Source organism: Elephas maximus, chromosome X (assembly GCF_024166365.1).
Source record: "Elephas maximus indicus isolate mEleMax1 chromosome X, mEleMax1 primary haplotype, whole genome shotgun sequence".
Lineage (NCBI taxonomy): Eukaryota > Metazoa > Chordata > Mammalia > Proboscidea > Elephantidae > Elephas > Elephas maximus.
The window spans coordinates 173,930,616-173,953,116 of NC_064846.1; the positions used below are offsets into that span (position 1 = coordinate 173,930,616).

At 45.9% G+C, this 22,501-nt stretch overlaps 1 protein-coding gene across 5 annotated transcripts in view; it reads left to right on the plus strand.

Annotated features, from left to right (window-relative positions):
- PUDP (pseudouridine 5'-phosphatase) overlaps positions 1 to 22,501 on the plus strand; it is a 459,516-nt gene that overhangs the window by 48,360 nt on the left and 388,655 nt on the right. For 3 of the 5 annotated variants that reach the window (XM_049872314.1, XM_049872315.1, XM_049872313.1), the window contains exon 3: positions 11,453 to 11,682. In XM_049872314.1, the coding sequence (XP_049728271.1) occupies positions 11,453 to 11,682 (230 nt within the window). The other 2 variants (XM_049872317.1, XM_049872316.1) reach the window with 2 other exon arrangements.

Sequence of the window (22,501 nt, forward strand, 5' to 3'; positions counted from 1 at the left end):
ATTCCAGGATTGTATCTTCATTTGGGAAAGATTTTGATTCTTTTGTTTGGGGGTTTGGAGAAGCTGTCATGGTCTGCTTCTTTATGTGGTTTGATATGGACTGCTGTCTCCAAGCCATCACTGGGAAACTAGATTTTCCAGGTAATCAGCAATAAAAAAATGCAGTCAGATCCCTATCTGAATTCTCCCTCTGTGTCAGGGTATTCGGATGTTAATGAAGCCGCCCTGGGAGGGTGGGGGAGGGATCAGAGAGCTAGGAGTGTAGCACCACAGAATATAGAGCTGATCCCCGCGTTCACGCTCTGCCCCCGTCCGCCAAAATCTCTGCGGAACGGCTCCCCGGCTGGGACGCTGCTTTCCCCGCTCCGAGACTTGTCACTTCCTCCCAGGGACTTCTCCCTCCGGTGCGCTGCACTGCTCGCGTGAACTGGGTGGGCGTCACCTGCACCATGAGGTGTGCCCGCCCCCTGGGTCAATTCAGGGGAATATAACTGATCCCTGCGCTCACACCCCGCCTGCTTACGGCAAAATCCCAGCCCGACGGCTCCCCAGCTGGGACGCTGCTCTCCCTGCTCCAGGACCAGTTACTTCCTCCTGGGGACTTCTCCCTCCGGTGCGCCACGCCGCACTCGCAAACTGGGTGGGTGTCCCCTGCACGAACGTGTGGGCCCCGCCCCGGGGTCGCTTTAGGGAAATATAGCTGATCCCCCTGCTTGCGCCACGTCGCTTCCCGCCGAACTCCTGGCGGGACGGCTCCCCGGCTGTGACGCTGCTCTCCCTGCTCCACGATAGTCACTGCCTCCCGGGTGCTTCTCCCTCCGGCTGCGCTGCTACACCGCCCGCGCCAACCAGCTAGACTCCCTCCCGGGATGGGTTCGGGGGGTAGGGCTGGGCCCCTTGTCTGTGCCGTCTGCCCCCCTGGGCTCTGCCCCAGATCGGGCTCCGAAGTTCACCTGCCTGGTACGCTGGCTCCTAGTTCTGGAAACGGTCGCTGTCTGCCCGTATTTGTTCATTTTCGTCTCTAAGTCTGTGTTTGTTGTTCAGAGTTCGTAGATTGTTATGTATGTGATCGATTCACATGTTTTTCCGAGTCTTTGTTGCAAGAGGGATCCGCGGTAGCGTCCACCTAGTCCGCCATCTTGGTCCCGCCTCCGGAACCTGTTATTTTTAATTAGGCTTCTTGTATCCATTGGAGATTGGTGCAGTTAAAGGACACTAACAGCTGGGGTGGAGCCCTGGTGACGCAGTGGTTAAGTGGTCATCTGCTAACCAAAAGGTCAGCGGTTCCAACCCACTAGCTGCTCCGCGGGAGAAAGATGTGGCAGTCTGCTCCCCTAAAGGTTGCAGCCTTAAAAACCCTATAGGGCAGTTCTGTTCTGTCCTGTAGGGTCTCAATGAGTTGGAATTGACTTGAAGGCAAAAGGTTTTTTTTTTCTTTTTGGTTTAGAGTAAAATAAGGAGCCTGGGTGGTCAGTATTGTGTGCCACCTGGCTCCTTCTTTACTCCAGGAGTCTGCTAATTGGCTTAGTAACTTTCAGATTAGTTGGGGGGCCACCAGGACAGGGTATAGAATTCCTCTTCGTCTAATTGTTGAATAGAGAAGGAATGTGTTTTTGATAGGACATATTTAGGAGCATATCAATTTTCTTTCCCCTGTGACACTTGATATTTGTGTAAGAGCCGAAAACCAAAGCCTTTTCGAGTGTCCTTATCTCATTTGCAGTTTCATGCTGGTTTTGTGAGGCGGTCAGGGTCGCTCGCTTCCGTGTGTCGTGGGTAAGAAATTAGGTTTAGAGAACTGAAAGATCGAGAAGTTGGATCTCTATGCGTGTGTTGAGAATACCAAGGATGACATTGATAAATCAACTGAACTATCTTAGATCCGGTTTTGAAACGGCCTTAGTATTTATTTCGGTGAGTGAGTTTACGTTGCTGTATCATATTCAGAGTTGTCATAGAGAGCCAGGAAAATTCAAGGTGTGACCAACGTTTCCTAATTTATTTTTTTCCTCTGGCTGTTAATAAGAGGCTGTTTGTGCATTGGTTTTGTAGTGACAGATCCTTAGAAACAGTACCTTAAAAGCAAGTCAAAGTAAACAAATTAGTACATGAAGGAGGCAGCTTTCAAGCAAATGGAATGGCACTGAATGAAACCTTTTCCCCAGGAAGTCGGTGTTTTGAAATAGTAGGTCAGTCTCTCCAGATATTAAGAAAGCTGGTGGAAATACAAGTCCAAATTATAAACGTGCTTCTCCTGTTAGGTTTCCAATCCGCCCTGCTGTCTCTCTGGGTTCTGCTGAAACCTAGGAGACCTCAATTAGACCAGGCAGCCATTGATCAGAAGATACTGCTGCCTGGCGTTAATGGATTGAATTATGTCCCCCCAAAATGTGTATCAGCACGGCCAGGCCACGATTCCCAGTATTGCGTCGTTCTCTTCCGTTTTGTCACCTGATGTAATGGTCCTATCTATGGTAAACCCTAACCTCAATGACGTTAATGAGGCAGGATTAGAGGCAGTTATATTAATGAGGCAGGACTCAATCTACACTATTAGGTTGTATCTTGAGTCAGTCTCTTTTGAGACATAAAAGAGAGAGGCGAGCAGAGAGGAGAGGGACCTCGTTACCACCCAGCAAGAAGAGCCAGAGGCAGAGTGCATCCTTTGGACCCGGGGTCCCTGCACGGAGAAGTTTCTCGACCACAGGAGGATTGATGACAAGGACCTTCCCCCAGAACTGACAGAGAGAGGTTTTCTCCTGAAGCCGGCACCCTGAATTTGGACTTCTAGCCTCCTCAACTGTGAGAGAATAAATTTCTCTTTGTTAAAGCCGTCCACTTATGGTATTTCTGTTACACCCACTCCAGATGACTAAGATGCCAGGTCTTCTGCTCTGCTTTCTTTTGTCATCATCGACAACAGACACGGAATCATGTCCAGAAAGAATGTTGGCATTGTTTCCCTCACGAGGGACAGGAAGCTCCTGATGGTCCTCATGTCTTTTTAATTGGTCACATACTTCATTTTAGAAGTTTTGATGCCATTTCTTTCTGACATGTTGAAGTAAAACGTGGCCAAGTTTCTCGCACGACATCTCATCTGTTAAGCCAGTAAAAAGCCAGTTGCCGTTCAGTCGAGTCCAACTCAAGCCGACTCCATGGGTCTCAGGGTAGAAATGTGCTCCATCGAGTTTTCATTGGCAGATTTTTCAGAAGGAGCTCATCAGGCCTTTCTTCCCAGGTTCCTGTGGGTATTCTCCAACCTCCACCCTTTCAGTTAGTAGTGAGTCGGTCAGCCATTTGCACCCCCATCTCGTCTGTTACATCATCCGAAAGAACAAAAGCCACTTATTTTTTAAAATAAATATAGAAGGTTCTGAATTTTCCAAATTGAAATCAGAATTTGCAAATGACATGTGTCCTGTGGAGGTTGAACAACAAATTGTGTCCAAGATGGCAGAGTTCGGCTTGGGGATGGAAGTGAAGTGGGAGAGGGTGGGGACTTCCAGCGAAGTGTCCACTATTTGTATTATGGGGATGAAAGAACTTTCTGTATTGAAACCAAATGTCCTGGTGAAATTGCTGACGTGTCTCCAATTAACTTTTCTCCTATTAACTGGCTTGAAAATGATGTTTTCTGAATGTCCCATGTTGCAGAAGATAATGTCAGACTTCCAACTTGGCCACCCCATGGATTGTATGAATCTTACTAAACTATGTTTTCTCTGTAGTATGCACAACCCATTTAAAAGGCTTTTAATGAGATTTTAAGCATGTAGCTATATCAAATTGACTTTATTTTTATATATGTACTTTTGTCTATTGGGAGTTTCTATGGATTTAATTCCTTAGGCCCAAGAAAATTTTAGTAGCTTACCCCTCCCGCCTCTTTCTGGTTGCCATTGCATCGATTCGATTCATGAAGGCCCCATGTGTGCAGAGTAGAACGGTGCTCCACAGAATTTTCAAGGCTGTGACGTTTCGGAAGCAGGTCACCAGGCCTGTCTTCTGCAGGGCTTTTGGGTGGGCTTGAGCCATCAACCTGCCAGGTAGTAAGTAGTCCAGCACTTAACTGTTTGCACCCTGCAGAACAGAAAACCCTGCCCAGACTCCTGGGTTTCTGTGGCCTCACCTTCTCCCCGCCCTGTGATCAATCTGCGTTTCCTGAATGCCCCAGTTGTATGCTGTTTCCTGTTTCCCTGTCATTTTTCTTTGTCGATGTCCCTTAAAAACGTTCTCCACCCTCGCCTGCTTGTCACACCCATGCCTGCTGACTCCTAGCTCATTCACCATCCCCTCCTGGAAATCTTTCCAGACCCTTCCTCCCAGAGTGGAATGGAGTACTTCACCTTTAGAGTGTTGTCGTGTACTGTTGACTCCATTCTGACTCCTAGCGACCCCACATGATGGAGTAGAACTGCCCCGTGGGGGTTCCTGGGCTGAAGTCTTTGCGGGAGCAGGTCGCCACATCTTTCTCCTGTGGAGCAGCTGCACAGTTAGAATGTCTGCTTATCGCTGGCTTGCTAACCTGAGTCTGAGCACAAGTGTCACAGGAAAGCAGGAGGGGAATTTTCCATTTTCACAGTTCCTGGTAATACTTGCCAAATCTAAGCGTGATCACGTGCTGGTGAATAAAATATGGACGGAGCCGTGTAAGAGTAATACTCTGTACCTGGTTTTTTTAGTGTCGTTGTGTGCCATCAAGTTGATTCCAACTCATAGTGACCCGATAGGACAGGGTAGGACTGCCCCACAGGGTCTCCAAGGCTGTAACCTTTACGGAAGCAGATCACCCGATCTTTCTCCTGGGGAGCCATCCCGTGAACCTTGCCTCCAGCCTTTCAGTTAGCAGCCAAGCACTTAACCGTTCAATCACCAGGGCTCCTTTTGTATCTTTGTGAGCCTCTGTAAATCCTCACAGAACCTGTAGTCTGCTTTGGTGCCATCTTTTGGGTGTCTGTTGATAACCCTTCTGTTCAGGGACTAGGATTGACTTTTGTGGTCTCAGGATTTTGCATGAGGAGATGCTTGCCACAGTTCGTTCAGTGGATGGTTTGCTTTATTCCTGGGAAAAGCTTGGGGGGTTAGGCACGCTACCTTTCCCCCCGTTCTCCTTTCCCTCCCTTTTTACGACTGGAGGGTAGTGGTAGCAGCAGGGACTGGTACCCTGACATTTCTTGGGTACATGTGTGTAGCACATACAATAGAATGTCAGTTGATTCAGGTCAGTCATTTGAACATGAGCTTTTTTCATTTTTGTTGTATCAGTTGATGACGTAGCAAGTTGTGGTTTATGTGAGCCTGTCGGGAGCGCCAAGGTGGTTCTTGCAGTAGACCAGAATATTTGGGATTTCTCAGGTTTTGTCTTTTGCAGCGGGAGACTACACCCACCCCTTTCATATGCAGCTGATCTATTTGGAGCTCTCAGTAAATATTTGTGGAATATATCGAATGATGAAAGGGAAGGTCATTAAACATAGCACTAAGCTATTTCAGTTCACAGGGGGAGGCTTTTCTTGAATCTGTTAGTATTCTCTGTACAGCATAAACATGTGCATTTTATTTAAAATATCAACGTTTGCAATTGTTTATTTAGGCAGCAAATATGCTCCAGTAAACATCATTATTGTGGTGATATATGGATAGGTAGGTAGGTAGATAGATAAAATAGACAGGTAGATTGATGATAGGTAGACAGGCAGATGGATAGATGATAGATAGATACAAAGATAGACATACGGATAGACAGACAGATGATACATAGATAGATGATAGGTAGGTGGATAGACAGGTAGACAGACCTGTAGACAGGCAGGTAGATACATAGATAGACAGGGAAACAGACAGATGATAGGTAGGTGGATAGACAGGTAGACAGACCTGTAGACAGGCAGGCAGATACATAGATAGACAGGGAAACAGACAGATGATAGGTAGGTGGATAGACAGGTAGACAGACCTGTAGACAGGCAGGCAGATACATAGATAGACAGGGAAACAGACAGATGATAGGTAGGTGGATAGACAGGTAGACAGACCTGTAGACAGGCAGGTAGATACATAGATAGACAGGGAAACAGACAGATGATAGGTAGTAGGTGGATAGACAGGTAGACAGACCTGTAGACAGGCAGGTAGATACATAGATAGACAGGGAAACAGACAGATGATACGTAGATAGATAGACGATAGGTAGATAGATTGATGAAAGGTAGCTAGACAGGTAGGTAGATAGGCAGACAGATGTCATTGGGTTGGCTCTGACTCGTCGTGACCCCACGCACAACCGAAGGAAACATCTCCTGGCCCTGTGCCGCCTTCCCAATTGTTGCTGTGCTCACAGAAGTGAACCGTGTGCTGTGACAGTGCTATGCTTTCAACAGGCTCATATTTTTGGAAGAACGTGGCGGCTGGTCTCTGGTCTCTGTCTCTGGACTTACGGCCTCGCTGAGGCGGGTGACTATAAGTGAATAAGCACTCTGTCCTGGACAATCCGGTGCAACATGGAGACAGACTGCTGGGGTGTGGGAAGACGGAAGTGTGGAATGATTAAAAAAGAGAAAAACTTAAACAGGTTCGGTCTAGGCACCTGGGTCTCTGGGTGGAACAAATGGTTTGCGATCTGCTGCTAACCTAAAGGTTGGCCATTTGAACCCACCCAGTGATGTGAGAAAAAGGGCCTCATGATTTGCTTCTGTAAAGATTAAAAACCAAAAACCAAACCAAACCCACAGCCATCGAGTCAACTCTGACTCAACGTGCCCCTGCAGGACAGAGCTGAACTGCCCCACAGGGTTTCCTGGGCCGCAGTCTTCTCAAAACAGCGGGCGGGTCTGAACTGTGGGCTTTTTGTTTCACCGGCAAGTGCTTACACGCTGCGGCACCAGGGCTCCTTCCCGTACAGTTGCAGCTTAGGAAACCCGTGGAGAACAGCCTTACTTGGTAATGTGTGGGGTCACAATGAGTCGGGGTTGACTCGAAGGCAAAAGGGAGGGAGGAAGTACATGGAGCCCATGAAATGGACTCCAAAATAAAAAAATCCAGTGCTGGCAAGTCGATTCCAACTCATTGCGACCCTATAGGACAGAGTAGAACTGCCCAATAGAGTTTCCAAGGAGTCCCTGGCGGATTTGAACTGCCGACCCTTTGGTTAACAGCCGTAGCACTTAACCACTACATCACCAGGGTTTCCGAAATGACTCCAGTAAATTTTAAACAGTAATGGCATAGTTTGGCAGGTCAGTGGGTCACATAAAACCAAAAAACCAAACCCATTGCCATCGAGTCGATTCTGACCCATTGCGACCCTGTAGAACAGAGTAGAACGGCCCCATAGGGTTTCCAAGGAGCACCTGGTAGATTCAAACTGCCGACCTTTTTGCTTAGCAACTGTAGCTCTCAACTACTATGTCACCACGGTTTCCTTGGTGTGTGTTGGTCACACAGAAGTCCCCATTCTCCTGGGAGGATGTGGCTTTCTCAGACATCACTGGTTTCCACAGAGGGCTTCTGTCCTTTTCTAGCCATTCCACGTGCAGTCTGTTCTTTTGTCAAATTGCTTGTCTGTACTCAGAAGACCCTCAGTACTAATATACGAAGAAGCTCAGTGTTCTCAGCACCAGCCCAAAGCTAATACAAGACATTAGGACTGTCTGCAAAATGGGATCCTATCATGGAATAAGAATTAAACAACTTTAGTATATCATACCGCCATCCTTCTGTCAGATTGCCATACTGCGCTGCGATACCGTGTTGCTGTGATGCTGGAAGCTACGCCACCGGTATTTCAAATACCAGCAGGGTCACCCATGGTGGGCAGGTTTCAGTGGAGCTTCCAGTCTAAGACTAGGAAGAAAGGCCTGGCCATCTACTTCTGAAGATCAGCCAGTGAAAATCCTATGGATCACAATAGAACACTGACCAATACAGTACTGGAAAATGAGCTCCCTAGGTTGGAAGACACTCCAGGTACACAGCGGCCGCAACAGTGGGCTGGAGCGAACCAGTGTTTGTGAAGATGGTGTAGGACTGGGCAGTGTTCCATTCTGTTGTGGTTTTAGTTTTCACATTTAGGTCCTTGATAACGTTTGGAACTGGTGTTGTGCGTGGTGTGAGGTATGTATCCTGATTCCTCCTTCAGCATGTGGAAATCCCATTTTCCTAGCACCATTTTCTGAAGAGTCTGCTCCTCGCCCACTGAATGGACTTAGCGTCTGTATGGATTGAATTGTGTTCTCTCCAAATGTGTGTTGTGAATCTTACACCTGTAGTTATCACCCCATTTGGGAATGGGTTGTCTGTTACATTAATAAGGCAGCATTAGTGTAGGGTGTGTCTTTAGCCAGTGTCTTTTGAGATCTAAAAGAGATGAAATAAACAGTAAGCAAGCAAAGATGGGGGAAGATGGATGCTAAGTCACATGAAGACCACCGAGGAGCCAAGGAGCAGAAGCTGAAAGAGACAAGGACCTTCCCCCAGAGCCTACAGAGAGAGAAGGTTTTATCTAGAACTATTCCCCTAAATTTGGACTTTAGCCTCCTAAACTATGAGAAAATAAAGTACTGGTAGGGAGAACCACCCACTTGTGGAATTTCTGTTATAACAGCACGAGATAACTAAGACAGCATCCTTGTCAAAAATCAGTTGACCATAGATGTATGGATTTATTTCGGAACTCTCAATTCTATTCCACTGGTCAATATGTCTGTTATTATACCAGTACCAGGCTGTTTTAATTAGTGTGACTTTATCATATGTTTTGAAATCAGGAAGTGTGAGTCCTTCTATTTTATTCTTCTTTAAGACTGCCTTAGCATTTTGGGATTCCTTGCCTTTCCATAGAAATGTTTGAATGTTGGCTTTTCTATTTCTGTAAATAAGACTATTGGAATTTTGATGGGGATTATATTGAATTTATAGATTGCTTTGGGTAGTATCGACATCTTAACTATATTAAGCCTTATAGTACATAAACATGGAATGTCCTTCTGTTTGTTTAAAAAAAAAAACAAAACTGTCGATTCTGACTCATAGCAACCCTGTAGGACAGAGTAGAACTGCCCCATAGGGTTTCCAGGGAGCAGCTGGTGGATCTGAACTGCGACCCTTTTGGTTAGCAGCTGAGCTCTTAACCACTTCACCACCAGGGCTCCAATTTGTTTGGTCTTCTTTAATTTCTTTTAGTAATGTTTTATAGTTTTCTGAGCGCAAGCCTTTCACCTTCCTGGTTAAATTTACTCCTGGGTACGTTATGCTTTTAGTTGCTATTTGAAATAGTAAGGTTTCCTTAATTTTCTTTTCCACCGGCTCGATGCTGGCGTATAGAAATCCGACTGATTTTTGTGTGTTAGTCTTGTTCCCTGCCACCTTGCTGAATTCACTCATTAGTTCTAATAGCTGTCTTGTTGTCAACAGCGTCTGTGATGTTGTCTGTAGTCTTATTTTCTGTCTACTTGCTCTGTCAGTTACTGAAAGCGGAGTTGTGAAATCTCCATCTAAGTTTGTCTATTTCTCTGTTCAGTTCTATTGGTTTTTGCTTTATGTATTTTGATGTGTACACATTTAGGATTACTATGTCTTATAGATGAATTGACTTATTTGTCACATAAAATAGCCCTGTTTATCCTAATGGTAGTCATTCATTGTTCTAAAGTCTAGTCATCTGTTATTGATACAGCTACTCCAGCTCTTTTGAATAGTGGTTGCATAGTCCGTAGTTTCTCACCCTTTTGTTTGTTACCTGTTTAAACTAGATTACATATAGGTGGGTCTTGCTTTTTGTTGTTTTATTTCATTTTGCTATTTTGGGCATATATAATATTTATAAACCTGGCATAAGATAATTATCTGCCGATCCCGCCATCTCTGTCACTTCTTGTCCATTTCTACTGAATGTGTTTTCTTCCGGTTATGGGTTGTTTTTGTCTGCCTGTTTGCAGGCCTGATCATTTTTGATTGGATGTCAGACATTGTGAATTTTACACCGTGGAGTGCTAGCTAGATCACGCTTCATTCTCCAAAGAGGGTTGACTTTTTCCCCGTACAGAGTTAAGATCTGACCACGCCTTGCTTTCAGGCTCTGATGGGGTTATTTCTCTAAGTTGTCAAGCACTCAAACAGTATCTGTTGCCTTGCCAAATGGTTTTAGGTATTGAGAAAATGACTGTGTCGATTTTTTTTTTTGTTCTTGACAAAGTAGGGACATTATGTCATTTAATTTTTAAAACAAGAATGATCATTATATAAAATACCACCACAGCAATTTATGTGGATTTAGATGTTACTGTTTTACTAATCAGAGTCCCTGAGTGGTGGACCAGTACCTCCGCTGCTAATGGAAAACTTGGAGGATTGAGTCCACCCAGAAACCCATTGCCATCGAGTTAATTCCAACTCATGATGACCCTATATAGGACAGAGTAGAACTGCCCCATAGCGTTTCTAAGGCTGTATATCTTTATGGAAGCAGACTGCCACATCTTTGTCCTGCAGAGTAGCTGGTGGGTCTGAACTGCCAACCTTTCGATTAGCAGCCAAGTGCTTAACCACTGTACCACCAGGGCTCCTTTTCAAGTCTACCTGGAGGTGCTTCAAGAGAAAGGCCTGGCAATCTACTTAAAAAAAAAACTCAGCCATTGAAAACCTGATGAAGCACTGTTTCTGACACATAGGGTCGCCACGATTCAGAATCGACTTCAGTGCAACTGGTTCGGTTTGGCGTCCTACTCAATCTAAGTTAAAGGTGGAAAGTGTGCCTGTTATTGCTGGCACTTTTCAGATACCAGCCTTCTTAATCGGCTCGACGAATAACCACACTAACCTGTGTGTTTGCTGTCGTCAGTCCTCACAGTTAATAAGAATGTGGGAATGTTCTTCTCACATGGTGCATGGTGGTTGTTCCTGTTGCTGTTCAGCACTGTCAAGCAAGGTTTATTATATTTTCTTATCCCTCGTTAAGTGGTGTTCAGCTGTCCCTCCAGCTTTCCTGCCCAGCCTCTGGTGGGGCCATTTCATGATTCCCTCTCCTGCGCCGTCCGAGGAGTGATTGGATAGCCTTCCGTGCTGATGTGGGACCACCGCCTTCCCCAAGCACAGTGGCCTGCTCCCAGGTAGAGGCCCCCTCCCTGTGCCCCTCGCTTCTTGTTTTCCACGTGTCAACAAGAGAGTCCGCCAAGAAGGCAGCCGTTCCTTCCAGTAAAGCCACCTTCTGTTCCTTTGGGAAGTGTTACCGTTAAACCCTGAATTGCTTTGTAAATTTTTTTTCTTTTGGTGTAGGGATGTTTCAAAGCTGATAACCCCTCTTAAGACAGTTGCCTTAGATCAAGTGACTCCTTGGAAGACTTAGCAAAAGACTGCTGCGTCACACAGTTACACCCCCTGTTCCTGAGAAGGCCTTGCCGCCAGGTGCTCACCCACCTCACCCAAGCCTCTTCCTCCTCCTCCTCTTCCCTAGGTGTTGAGAAACTGATCCAGCACCTGCGGAAACACAACATCCCCTGTGCCGTTGCCACCAGCTCGGGGGTGGCGTCCTTTGAAGAGAAGACGAGCAGACACAAGCAGTTCTTCAGCCTGTTCCATCACGTCGTGCTGGGGGACGACCCGGAAGTGCGGAGCGGCAAGCCAAGCCCAGACATCTTCCTGGTATGCGCAAAGAGGTTTTCGCCCACTCCACCTGCCAACAAGGTCAGTTGTGTATTGATGGAAAAGGGCAACCTTGGGCTGTGCTTCGGAATCGTAGCCACGTGGCATTAGGTAGATAGCTGAAATCTTTGTTTGCACGGCTCGAGGGCTCCTGTGAGATGCCCCTTAGAGCCGGGAGGTGGGGGAGTAAGATCCCCTCGTTGAGAGTTGTGCCAAAAGATGACACTGATTTGTCTGTAGGAGTATACCTGCCTAGTGAGCAGGTCGGTGAGTCTCAACTGGAACCTTCTGGAACACACAAACATATCTAAAAAAGGAATGTGTGTTGTAGAACACCACGTATCTTAGTTGTCTAGTGCTGCTGTAACAGAAATACCACAAGTGGGCGGCTTTCACAAACGGAAATTTGCTTTCTCACCGTTTTGGAGGCCAGAAGTCTGAATTGAAGGTGACGGCTCTCTCTGTCTCTGTTGGCTGTTGGGGAAGGTCCTTGTCTTTTGCACCTTCTGTTTCTTGGTTCCCTGGAGGTCTTCATGTGGCCTGGCGTCTGTCTTCCCCAGTCTGTGCTTGCTTGCCTGCCTGCTTGCTTGCTTAATCTGCTCTGTTTATGTCTCAAGAGGGATTGATTTAAGCCACACCCTACACTTGTATCGCCACATTAACATAACAATGAAAACCCGTTTCCAAACAGGATTATAACCACAGGTGTAGGGGTTTGGATTTACAACAGACACTTTGGGGGGATGCAATTCAGTCCGTAGCAGTGCCTAATCCACCACTTTGCAGAGAGAGAAGGAAGAGTTTCAGTGATTTGGGCCTACAGCTTCCTTATTACTTTTAAGAAGTAGACTTTCAGTCACATGTTCCTTGCGTACACACTGATCCATACCATGTCGACGGGTACTGTTTCTGAGCCTCGGGGTCTGTGGGGAGACGTGTAGGAGAAAGGGGCATGGAGCCCTTTGCACGCTGTCTCGAGAGCAGTGAAGAAATAACTTCATTAAATACAAGAGAAAGCGGCAAATCTCTTTTCCTTCATAACTGCTTGTCGTTGTGTGCCATGGTTATGTTTTGAATTCCTTCTTAGCACATTCTCTGGAGGAAATTCTTATTAGTGCTATGTTCTAGTCCCTGGGTGGTGCAAACAGTGAAGCACTCAGCTAATAACCAAAAGGTTGGAGGTTCGAGTCCACCCAGAGGCACCTCGGAAGAAAGACCTGGCGATCTTGTGAAAGATCACAGCCTTGAAAACCCTATGGAGCACGTTCTACTCTGACACACGCGGGGGCGCCATGAGTTGGAATTGACTCGGCAACACTTTAAGTCAAGAAAAAAATGGATGGGTAACCCCTTGGCCAAGCATCAGTTAGTAGGTTTACAATGAAAAACCTGTAAAATCAGTCTTAAAGTCTATTTCAAGTGTGTTACTTGCTCGTTTTGTGGTTCTCTTTGTCTTTTAGAGGTAGGATTGTTGTATAATGAGGGAAAATGCCAACAAGGCTTCATCTAATCGGCACCTTTTTCTTCTCAAGTGAAAGATTGATATTTATTGTGAAAAAAAGCTTATGTCTCTGGGAATAGTTACCCACAAAAGAATTTGACAGGTGAATATTTATACTGATGCTGTTACAAAACCTGTTGTTGTTGGGTTGATTCCAACTGATAGGGCCTTACAGGGTTTCCAAGGGGCAGCTGGTGGATTCGCACTGCTGACCTTTAGGTAAGCAGCTGAACTCTTAACCACCATGTCACCAGGACCCCGCCGATGCTGTCATAAAACCAAAAAACCCCATTGCCATTGAATCAGTTCTGACTCAGCGACCCTATAGAACAGAGTGGAACTGCGCGACACGGTTTCCAAGGAGCACCTGGTGGAATTGATCTGCTGGCCTTTTGGTTGGCAGCCATAGCTCTTAACCTCTACGCCACCAGGGTTTCGGATACTGTTATAGTACTTCCTATACATTTTAAAAAGTCCCTAAACGTTGTAAACTAAAGAACATTTACGCTTTATTGCATCCTCCAACGTACGTCTGTTTTTTTATTCTTTGACCTCTACTTCCACTGATACAGCGACCCCATAGGGTTTCCAAGGCCGTAAATCTTTACGAAAGCACAACGCCGTATCTTTCTCCTGCAGAGCAGCTGGTGAGTTCAAACTGTTGACTTTTCAGTTTGCAGTCGAGTGCTTTAACCACTGTACCACCAGGACCCTTAGTTAGACCTCCACCTAGTCACCTTAATAGTTCCCGAGCTTCCTTAAAACACAGACCAAAGTTGGTGACCTGACCAGGTAAAAATGCTGCCTCCTCTGTGTGTACTCCTGGTATTTAACTGTGCCATGTTTGTTTTGCTAAGGGCAGTTTACTTAGGAAGCCTTTTCTGGCGTTTGGTAACTTGAGGTTTCAAAGAACCAGCCAGTAAAAGTAGAATCCAGACAGACACCTAGAAACTACTTCATCAGATTAGTCGGTCCTACATGTAGCAATTAGAGTTGTGTCAACTTTTAAAATTTATTTTGGCTTCTAACTAGGCATCATGGTTCATATTTATTGACTTTGTGCTAAGTACTCTGCTAAGTATTTGACATCCAGTTTCATGTAGGGGATAGATGATTCACAGATTCGGGGAGTTTCTTCATTGCTGTAACAGGAGGGGGATGGTATCATTCATAGAATATCTGACACATAAATACTGCTACCCTTCACTGCCTCGTGTTGCGTGGCATCGGCTTTAGTTAGTAGCACTGATTTTTAAAGTGTGTGATTTGGACTAATCTTGAGTGAAACCTGGACACGATGTACCTTTCTTTCGTCGCTCACCAAGAAGTCCGTACATGATACTGAGTGCAGGCTGTTTGCCTTGCACACGGCCAAGCCAGAACAGTGAGAATAAGCAATGGGTTCGGCCCCCCATTATGCTTAGAGACATATGCCCTGACAAGAGGGGGATTCCAGATAGCTGAGGAAAAGGTGGGCACCTCCAGTGAATAGTCTCCAGATCTGTGCCTCGCCAGTGGAGGCGGGTATACACCCTGGGTCTCCAACTCCCTTCTGACGCTGAAATGAATTCCAACGGGTTCACATGTTAAAGGGTGAAATGACTTAGGGAGCTGTGGTGGTTATCTAGGCCATCCGAACTAACTCTGCCTCTAAGAACAATGAAAACATTGGGCACTAGATTGAAAACATCTTTGAAGGGATCCGATTACTTAACAGGCAGGGACTGGGTGCAGGAGCAGGCTCCCAGAGAAGGAAAACCAAATGAGGGAAGTCCGCATTTTTGGCCCTTTTCCCCCGGAGTCTGCTTTTTCCAGACGAAGTGGCTGGCAAACATTTGGGGCTAAGTTAAGTGCTCGTCTGCTAAACGAAAGGTCAGCAGTTCAAACTCACCAGCGGCTCCTTGGGAGAAAGATGTGGCAGGCTGCTTCCATGAAGATTACACCTTAGAAACCCGATGGGGCAGCTGTGCTCTGGCCTACACGGCCACTATGAGTCAGAATCAACCTGATGGCAGTGGGAGGCTAAAAGAATACAAATCGGAGTTGAGGGCCTGCCAAAGAGGAGCACGGGGGTGGCCCTGCCAAGCCCACAGGCCTTGAGCTGAGACACCAAAGGGCCGTACCTAGAAGTAAGAATTGACAGGAAGGAAATAGAATGGCGCCCGGCCCATATAAGAGAGAAGACAGCCCCTAAGTGACACAAATGATTTGCACTTGACTGCTAGCCGAGAGATTCGCAGTGCGGACCCACTCAGCAGCACCACAGGAGAAGGTCCTGGCTGGTGATCTGCTTCCCCAAAGATCCCAGCCGGGAAAACTCAGTGGAGCAGTTCTACCCGGTAACACGTGGTGTCGCCAGGAGTCGGAACTGACTCAACAGCAGTTAAGTTTGAATTTTCAGGAGAGAGAGGGCAACATGTTCAACAAAGGAACAACAGAACTGGATCCCAGAGAAGGCCAGAGTTACCAGACTCAGACTTTAAAGCAGTTAGGCTCCACAGAGAAACCCTGTTGGCGTTGTGGTTAAGTGCTACAGCTGCTAACCAAAGGGTCGGCAGTTCGAATCCCCCAGGCGCTCCTTGGAAACTGTACGGGGCAGTTCTACTCTGTCCTCTAGGGTTGCCACGAGTCGGAATCGACTTGACGGCACTGGGTTGGGTTTGGTTTTTTTTTTTAGGCTCAACAGATGAGACGCAAGATTGAGAGTTTCGGCAGAGAACACTGTGAAAAAATGAGCAAACTGTAACAGCTATATATGCCAACACAGATGAATCGCATAAGCAGACTATTGAGCAAAAGAAGCCAAACACAAAAGAATGTATAATAAGTGCATTTAGCAGGATTGCAGGATATGATAAACCAAACCTGTTGCCGTCGAGTCGATTCCAACTCATCGCAACGCTATCAGACAGGGTAGAACTGCCCCATAGGTTTTCGAAGGCTGTAATCTTTACAGAAGCGAACTGCCATTTCTTTCTCCAGAGGAGTGGCCGATGGGTTCCATCCTTTGGTTAGCAACTAAGCATATAACACATCACCACTGCACCAGGTCAGTGTTCAAAAATCAGTTGCGTTTCAATATACCATGTACAGTGTGTATATATAATGTATAATGCAATTTAGTATGCTAGCAACAAATAGTAGGAAAAAGGAATTGTAAAAAATTCAGGTACAATAACATCAAAAAGCATTGGATACTTAGCATAAAGTTAACAAAATGGGCAATACGTCAACACTGAAATTGACAAAGCATCGCTTGTATTTATCATGGCCGAATATATCAAAGTGAAGTAAGGGCAGCATTTATTAGCATTATATAGAGCTCGAAAGATTAAAAGAATATATTTATAAATTGGACTAGAGGAACACTAAACACTTCCATATAACTAATATTAATAATCGGACTCAAAAGACTTATTTACATAAAGTGAGAAAAAAATCTCCACCACAGATCAAAGGACTACTTTTTCTAATATCCAAAGAGATTTTGTAAATTAAAAAGGGAGAGATCAGAAAAGGGGCCCAAGAACATGAATATGTAACTCACAAAGCGCCAATAACCGTATGAAAAGGTACTGTATCTCGCAAATAAGAAAATGCAGAGTACAAAGACTTATTTTCCCACCCATTAGCTCTATAAAGACAAAGATTAAAATTTGCATATTTGGTGTGTTTGCCGGGACTCTCTCAATGCCATTGGCTGGAGCATAAGTCAGAGGGCGCGTTGGCAGTCGCTGTCAAACTGAAATGTACACATTTGTCTTTCCTGTTCACTTTCAGGCCGCTGAGCAAATAAAGGAGCCCTTGGGTGGGACAAATGGTTAACATGCTCAGCTCTTAACTGAGAGGTTGGGGATTCCAGTCCATCCAGAGGCACCTTGGAAGAAAGGCCTGGCTATCTACTTCCAAAAAACCAGCCATTGAAAACTGTGGAGCACAGTCCTCATCTGATTCATGGGGGCGTCATGAGTCGGAGTCAACTGGAAGACACCTGGTAAGGTTTGGTGTCACTTGTCCCGGTGCACGGTCAGGCACCGGCTGCTTTTCCTGCCGTTGCCTTTGCACCATCAGTGCAAATGTCAACTCAGGGTAAATGGCAGATAATGCCTGAGTTTAGTTGTGAGTGTAGATTTGACCTTGTGTATCTCCTATAAGTATCTTAGGGGCCCTCGAGGGTCCACAGACCACACTGAAATCTGCTGGCGTAGAGAACAGAAATAAGCAAGAGAAAGGTGAATGGTTGTTCTTACGTGCATAGAATTTTCTAGGGAGTCTTCGGGAATGTGTTTGTATAAATGCCTTTGATGATGGGGTAGCAGGCCTTGGTTGTTGTCGTTGGGTGCCATGGAGTCGATTCCAACTCATGGAGACCCCATGTGACAGACTAGAACTGCTCCATGGAGTTTCCTAGGCTGTAATTTTTACAGGAGCAGATCGCCAGGTCTTTCTCCCTTAGAGCACTGGGTGGGCTTGAACCACCAACCTTCCATTAGCCAATCGCTTAACTGTTGTGCCACCAGGGCCCCTCTGCAGACCCTAGTAAGGCTCTCCATTCACATGTGACACACACCCTCAACGATGTGCATTGGAGTTGCAGTCTGTGCGCCGAGGCCCAGGAAGCCCTGCTGGCTCTGTGTGGGGGCAGAAGAGAGCTTCCCTCTGGTCCGCTACGCAGGGGTTAGTTTTAGCAAAAACAGACAGGGCGAAAGGCCCAGCCTCCTGGATGGGACGCAGGCCAGAGGTTTAGGAGCCTGCGTTGATGTGCCCTGGAAGCAAATGTCCAGTAGGAATGGTGGCTCTGGCACAAGGCATGCTTTGATAAGATGCAGGCTATTTTGGGGTGGGGGGAGAGGGAGGGAGGGGATGCTTGTCTAAGATGCCCTTGGAAGATGAAAGGTGCCCTTGTTGCAGGGTCACTAGAGAACACTGCTCCTTCCAGTATCTGGTTCTGCAGCAAGACGTCCTCTAAAACAAACAAGATCATGCGTGTCATTTTTTTTCCTAATAAATCTGAAATGGCAAAACAGCCTCTTTATGTTGTTTAAAAAAAAAAAAAAAAATGGAGGAAGGAGTGCTTTGTTGTTGTTAGGTGCCCTTGAGTTGGTTGTGAATCGTGGCGACCCTGTGCGTGCAGAGTAGAGCTGTGGTCTGTAAGGTTTTCAAGGCTGTGATCTTTTGGAAGCAGATTGCCAGGCCTGCCTTCCAGTGCACCGCGGGTATGTTTGTACTGCCAACCTGTTGGCCAGTACTTGAGTCCTTAACCATTTGCTCCACCCAGGAATTCCTGAGGGACTACTAAAACCCAAAAGCAAAAACCTGGTGCCATTGAGTCGATTCTGACTCATAGCGACCCTATAGGACAGAGTAGAACTGCTCCATACATAGGGTTTCTAAAGAGTGGCTGCTGGATTTGAACTGCTGACCTTTTGGTTAGCAGCTGAGCTCTTAACCACTGTGACACCAGTGCTTCTGAGGTACTACTGGTTTTCTCCAAATCCTCCAAACATTAAATTGCTCGCTGAATGGATACATTTTGATCCTAATTCTCTTGACTTCCCCTGCTCCTTTACCTAGTGATTCTGACCAAGGGCTAAGGACATAGGATTTCTGTAGAAAGAAGACTTTCTCTGGGCATCATGCGGACTACTGCTGTTTGACCTAAATGACTGTAGATTAAGGCATCAGATATTGTCTGGAGCCAGCCTGGGGACTCTTGGGGGCCTGTGACTCAAGAGGCTTCACAGCATCCTCCGTGTGCTGTCCCCGGAACCCAGGTCTCTCTACAGACAGTGGCCCAGCCTTCCAGAATGGCTCATGGAACGCCCATGGCAAACAACGGCTGTCTCAGGACCTCAGAAAGTCACGGACTGAAGCGCTTTCTTTCACTTGATTGAATGCTGAATGGGAGCAAGGGGCTGAATGTTGTTTCCCCTTGCTTTCCTCTCTCCCAGCTCCATGCTGCAGGTCTGAATATATCCTTATCTGAAAAATAATATAAGGAGCTACTGTTTCTGGTTGTGATCTCAAATGGAAATGTCACCATCCAGAGCCATAAACCCAAAAAACCAAACCGTTGCCCTCAATTCTATTCAGACTTACAGCAGCACAGGGTAGTACTGCCCCATAGGGTTTCCAAGGAGTGGCTAGTAACTGCAGACCTTTTGGTTAGCCACCGAGCTCTTAACCACTTTGCCACCATGGCTCCATCCAGAGCCACAGAATGTAAAAACCATTTCCCATCAAAGTGATTCCAACTCCTGGAGACCCTATGTGTATCAGGGCAGGGCTGTGCTCTGTAGGGTTTTCAATGGCTGTGGTCTTTCAGAAGTAGATCGCCAGGCTTCTCTTTCGAGTTGCCTTTGGGTGGACTCAAACCTCCAACCTTTCGGTTAACAGTGAGTGTGTTAATTGTTTGCACCAGCCAGAAACTCCACCATGGACTGTAAAATGTCTCTCATTTCTCAGATTTTGTTGTGCAACGTGTGATGGTTTCTTAAACTTTGTGCCTGCCCCCTTAGTGATCTTACAACCATACACTGAGCTTTTCCGTCTGTAAGGTCTTTCTCTTCAGCATGAGAAGAACTACCAAGATAGGTGCCAGCATAGTGAAAAATCTTAGATACGTAATGTTTTTTCTCTTATAAAAATGCTTCAGCTAAAGACCGTAGTACATGATCGTCATCGTTATGGGGTGAGCTATCCAGCCATTTGTAAGTTTTTGCAGATGCCATTATGGTGTTGGAAACCCTGGTGGCATAGTGGTTAAGAGCTATGGCTGCTAACCAAAAGGTCGGCAGTTCAAATCCATCAGGCTCTCCTTGGAAACTCTATGGGGCAGTTCTACTCTGTCCTATAGGGTCGCTATGAGTCAGAATTGATTCGATGGCAAAGGGTTTTTTATTATAGTGTTGACAAAGAATAATAGACTGCAAGAAAAGTGAACAAATCCGTCTTAGAAGAAGTACAGCCAGAATGCTCCGCATAAGTGTGTATGGTGAGACTTTGTCTCACATACTTTGGACATGTTATCATGAAGTACCAGTCCCTGGAGAAAGACATCATGCTTGGTAAAGTAGAGGGTCAATGAAAAAGAGGAAGACCCTCAATGAAATGGGTCAACATAGTGGCTGTAACAATGGGTTCAAGCATAACAACGATTGTGAGGATGGCACAGGACCAGGCAGTGTTTTATTCTGTTGTACGTAGGGTCACTATGAGTTAGAAATGACTGGACAGCACCTAACAACAGCAACATTAAGGAATGGGTTATGCAGCCATTCATAGGTTTAGGAATGTGTCATAGATTGAATTATGTCCCCCAACAACATGTGTCAACTTGGTTAGGCCATGTTCCCAGTATTGTGTGGTTGTCCTCCATTTTGTGGTTGGAATTTTATGTTGAAAGTATTACGGTGGGATTGTATTACACCACCCTTACTCAGGTCACCTCCCTGATCCAACGTAAAGGGAGTTTCCCTGGGGTGTGGCCTGCACCACCTTTTATCTTACAAGAGGTAAAAGGAAAGAGAAGCAAGCAGAGAGACAGGGGGACCTCATACTACCAAGAAAGCAGCTCTGGGAGCAAAGCGCGTCCTTTGGACCTGGGGTCCCTGCGCCTGAGAAGCTCCTCGACCGGGGAAGATTGAGGGCAAAGAACTTCCTCCAGAGCCGACAGAGAGAGAAAGCCTTCCCCTGGAGCTGACACCTTGAATTTGGACTTTTAGCCTACTTTACCTTGAGGAAATAAATTTCTCTTTGTTAAAGCCATCCACTTGTGGTATTTGTGTTACAGCAGCACTAGATGACTAACAATACCATATCTGCAATATTTAAAAAGTTAATTACCTAGTATCCACTATAAAAAAAAAGCTAATGGAAAGTTGAGAAAGCTTTGGTTTTCTTAGACAGCAAATTCAGTGCCTCCTACACGTCCTTCTTCCCACATCACTGAACGGGTGTACATCTTCATGTTGAAATGAACTATGGCTACTAATCGCCCTTGATCTTTTTCCATCCTCTTGAGATAAACAGAGTGAAGTAAACAAAATGATAGTCGTGGCATTTTCGTTTGCGATTACAAAGACAGTGAACCCAACAAAAGCGACACACCGTATCTATTTCTGGTGTGTTTGTTCAATATTTTTCAGTATGAGTGCTAGCAGTTAATTGTCTGTCTCTCGTTACTTAGCTCCATGCACACAGACACATACATCAAACAAATCATCAAATGCTGAAATAATGTGCCAGGAGCCACTTTTTGTTGCCATGATTTGCCACATTTCTTGAGGGGCTCTTTTATAATTTAGTCTTATATTGTTCTAGTTGCATAAATGCCAGGTGGTTTTCTCAGTGCTTGGTACATCTGTACACAGGATTTGTGAAATCGCCCCATATCAGCAATTCCAAAGAACAGTGGTTCTCACCAGGCCATCGTACCAGCATGTACCATGTGCCTGTACGTGCTGGTACGATGTACACGAAGCCACCATCCCAGAGTGAGAAATCAAAAACTAACCCAGGTATTTAAAAGGATCTGTTGTAGCTTGGCTTTCTAAAGAATCAAATGCACAATCTTACCCTCAAGCGCTCATACTAAAAAAAAACAACAAACCCGTTGCCACGAGTCAATTCCGACTCATAATCCAAAAAAACACCAAACCCATTGCCGTCGAGTTGATTCCAACTCATAGTGACCCTAGAGGACAGAGTAGAACTGCCACACAGGGTTTCCAAGGAGGGGCTGATGGATTCGAACTGCCAGCCCCTTTGGTTAGCAGCCATATCTCTTAACTACTGTGCCACCAGGGCTCGACTCAGCGATCCTACAGGACAGAGTAGAACTTCCCTATAGGGTTTCCAAGGAGAGGCCGGTGGATTTGAACTGCGGACCTTTTGGTCAGCAGCCAAGCTCTTAACCACTGCACCACCAGGGCTCCAACTGTTCGTACTAGACATTCACGATTCTGCTTAAAGTAGACATCCTAATAGAGCAGTGAATAGACATTGAAGCAACGATTAAGAGTTTCTTTGTAAATTAGTGGTTTGGCCTTTTGAATGCTTCTAAGGTATCACCCAGCCGCAGGTGTGTAAAGTCACCCGTGCCATCGAAGGACTCCCTGAAGTCCACAGCTGTGGAGTTGTGTGTCTTACCACTGGGAGGTTGAAGATTCTACATGGCAGGTCTTCCGGCCACCGAGGGGCGGGTATTCTCTGTAATGAGAATGGCCCCCTCCAAAATCGTCAGCTACTCCCTCCTCTAGGGGACTCTTGCCTCTTGGTCAGCGGGGCCCTGTTTACTTCCTCCAGTTCCTTCAGCACACCTGTTAGTAAAAAAAAAAAAAAAAATTTTTTTTTTTTTTT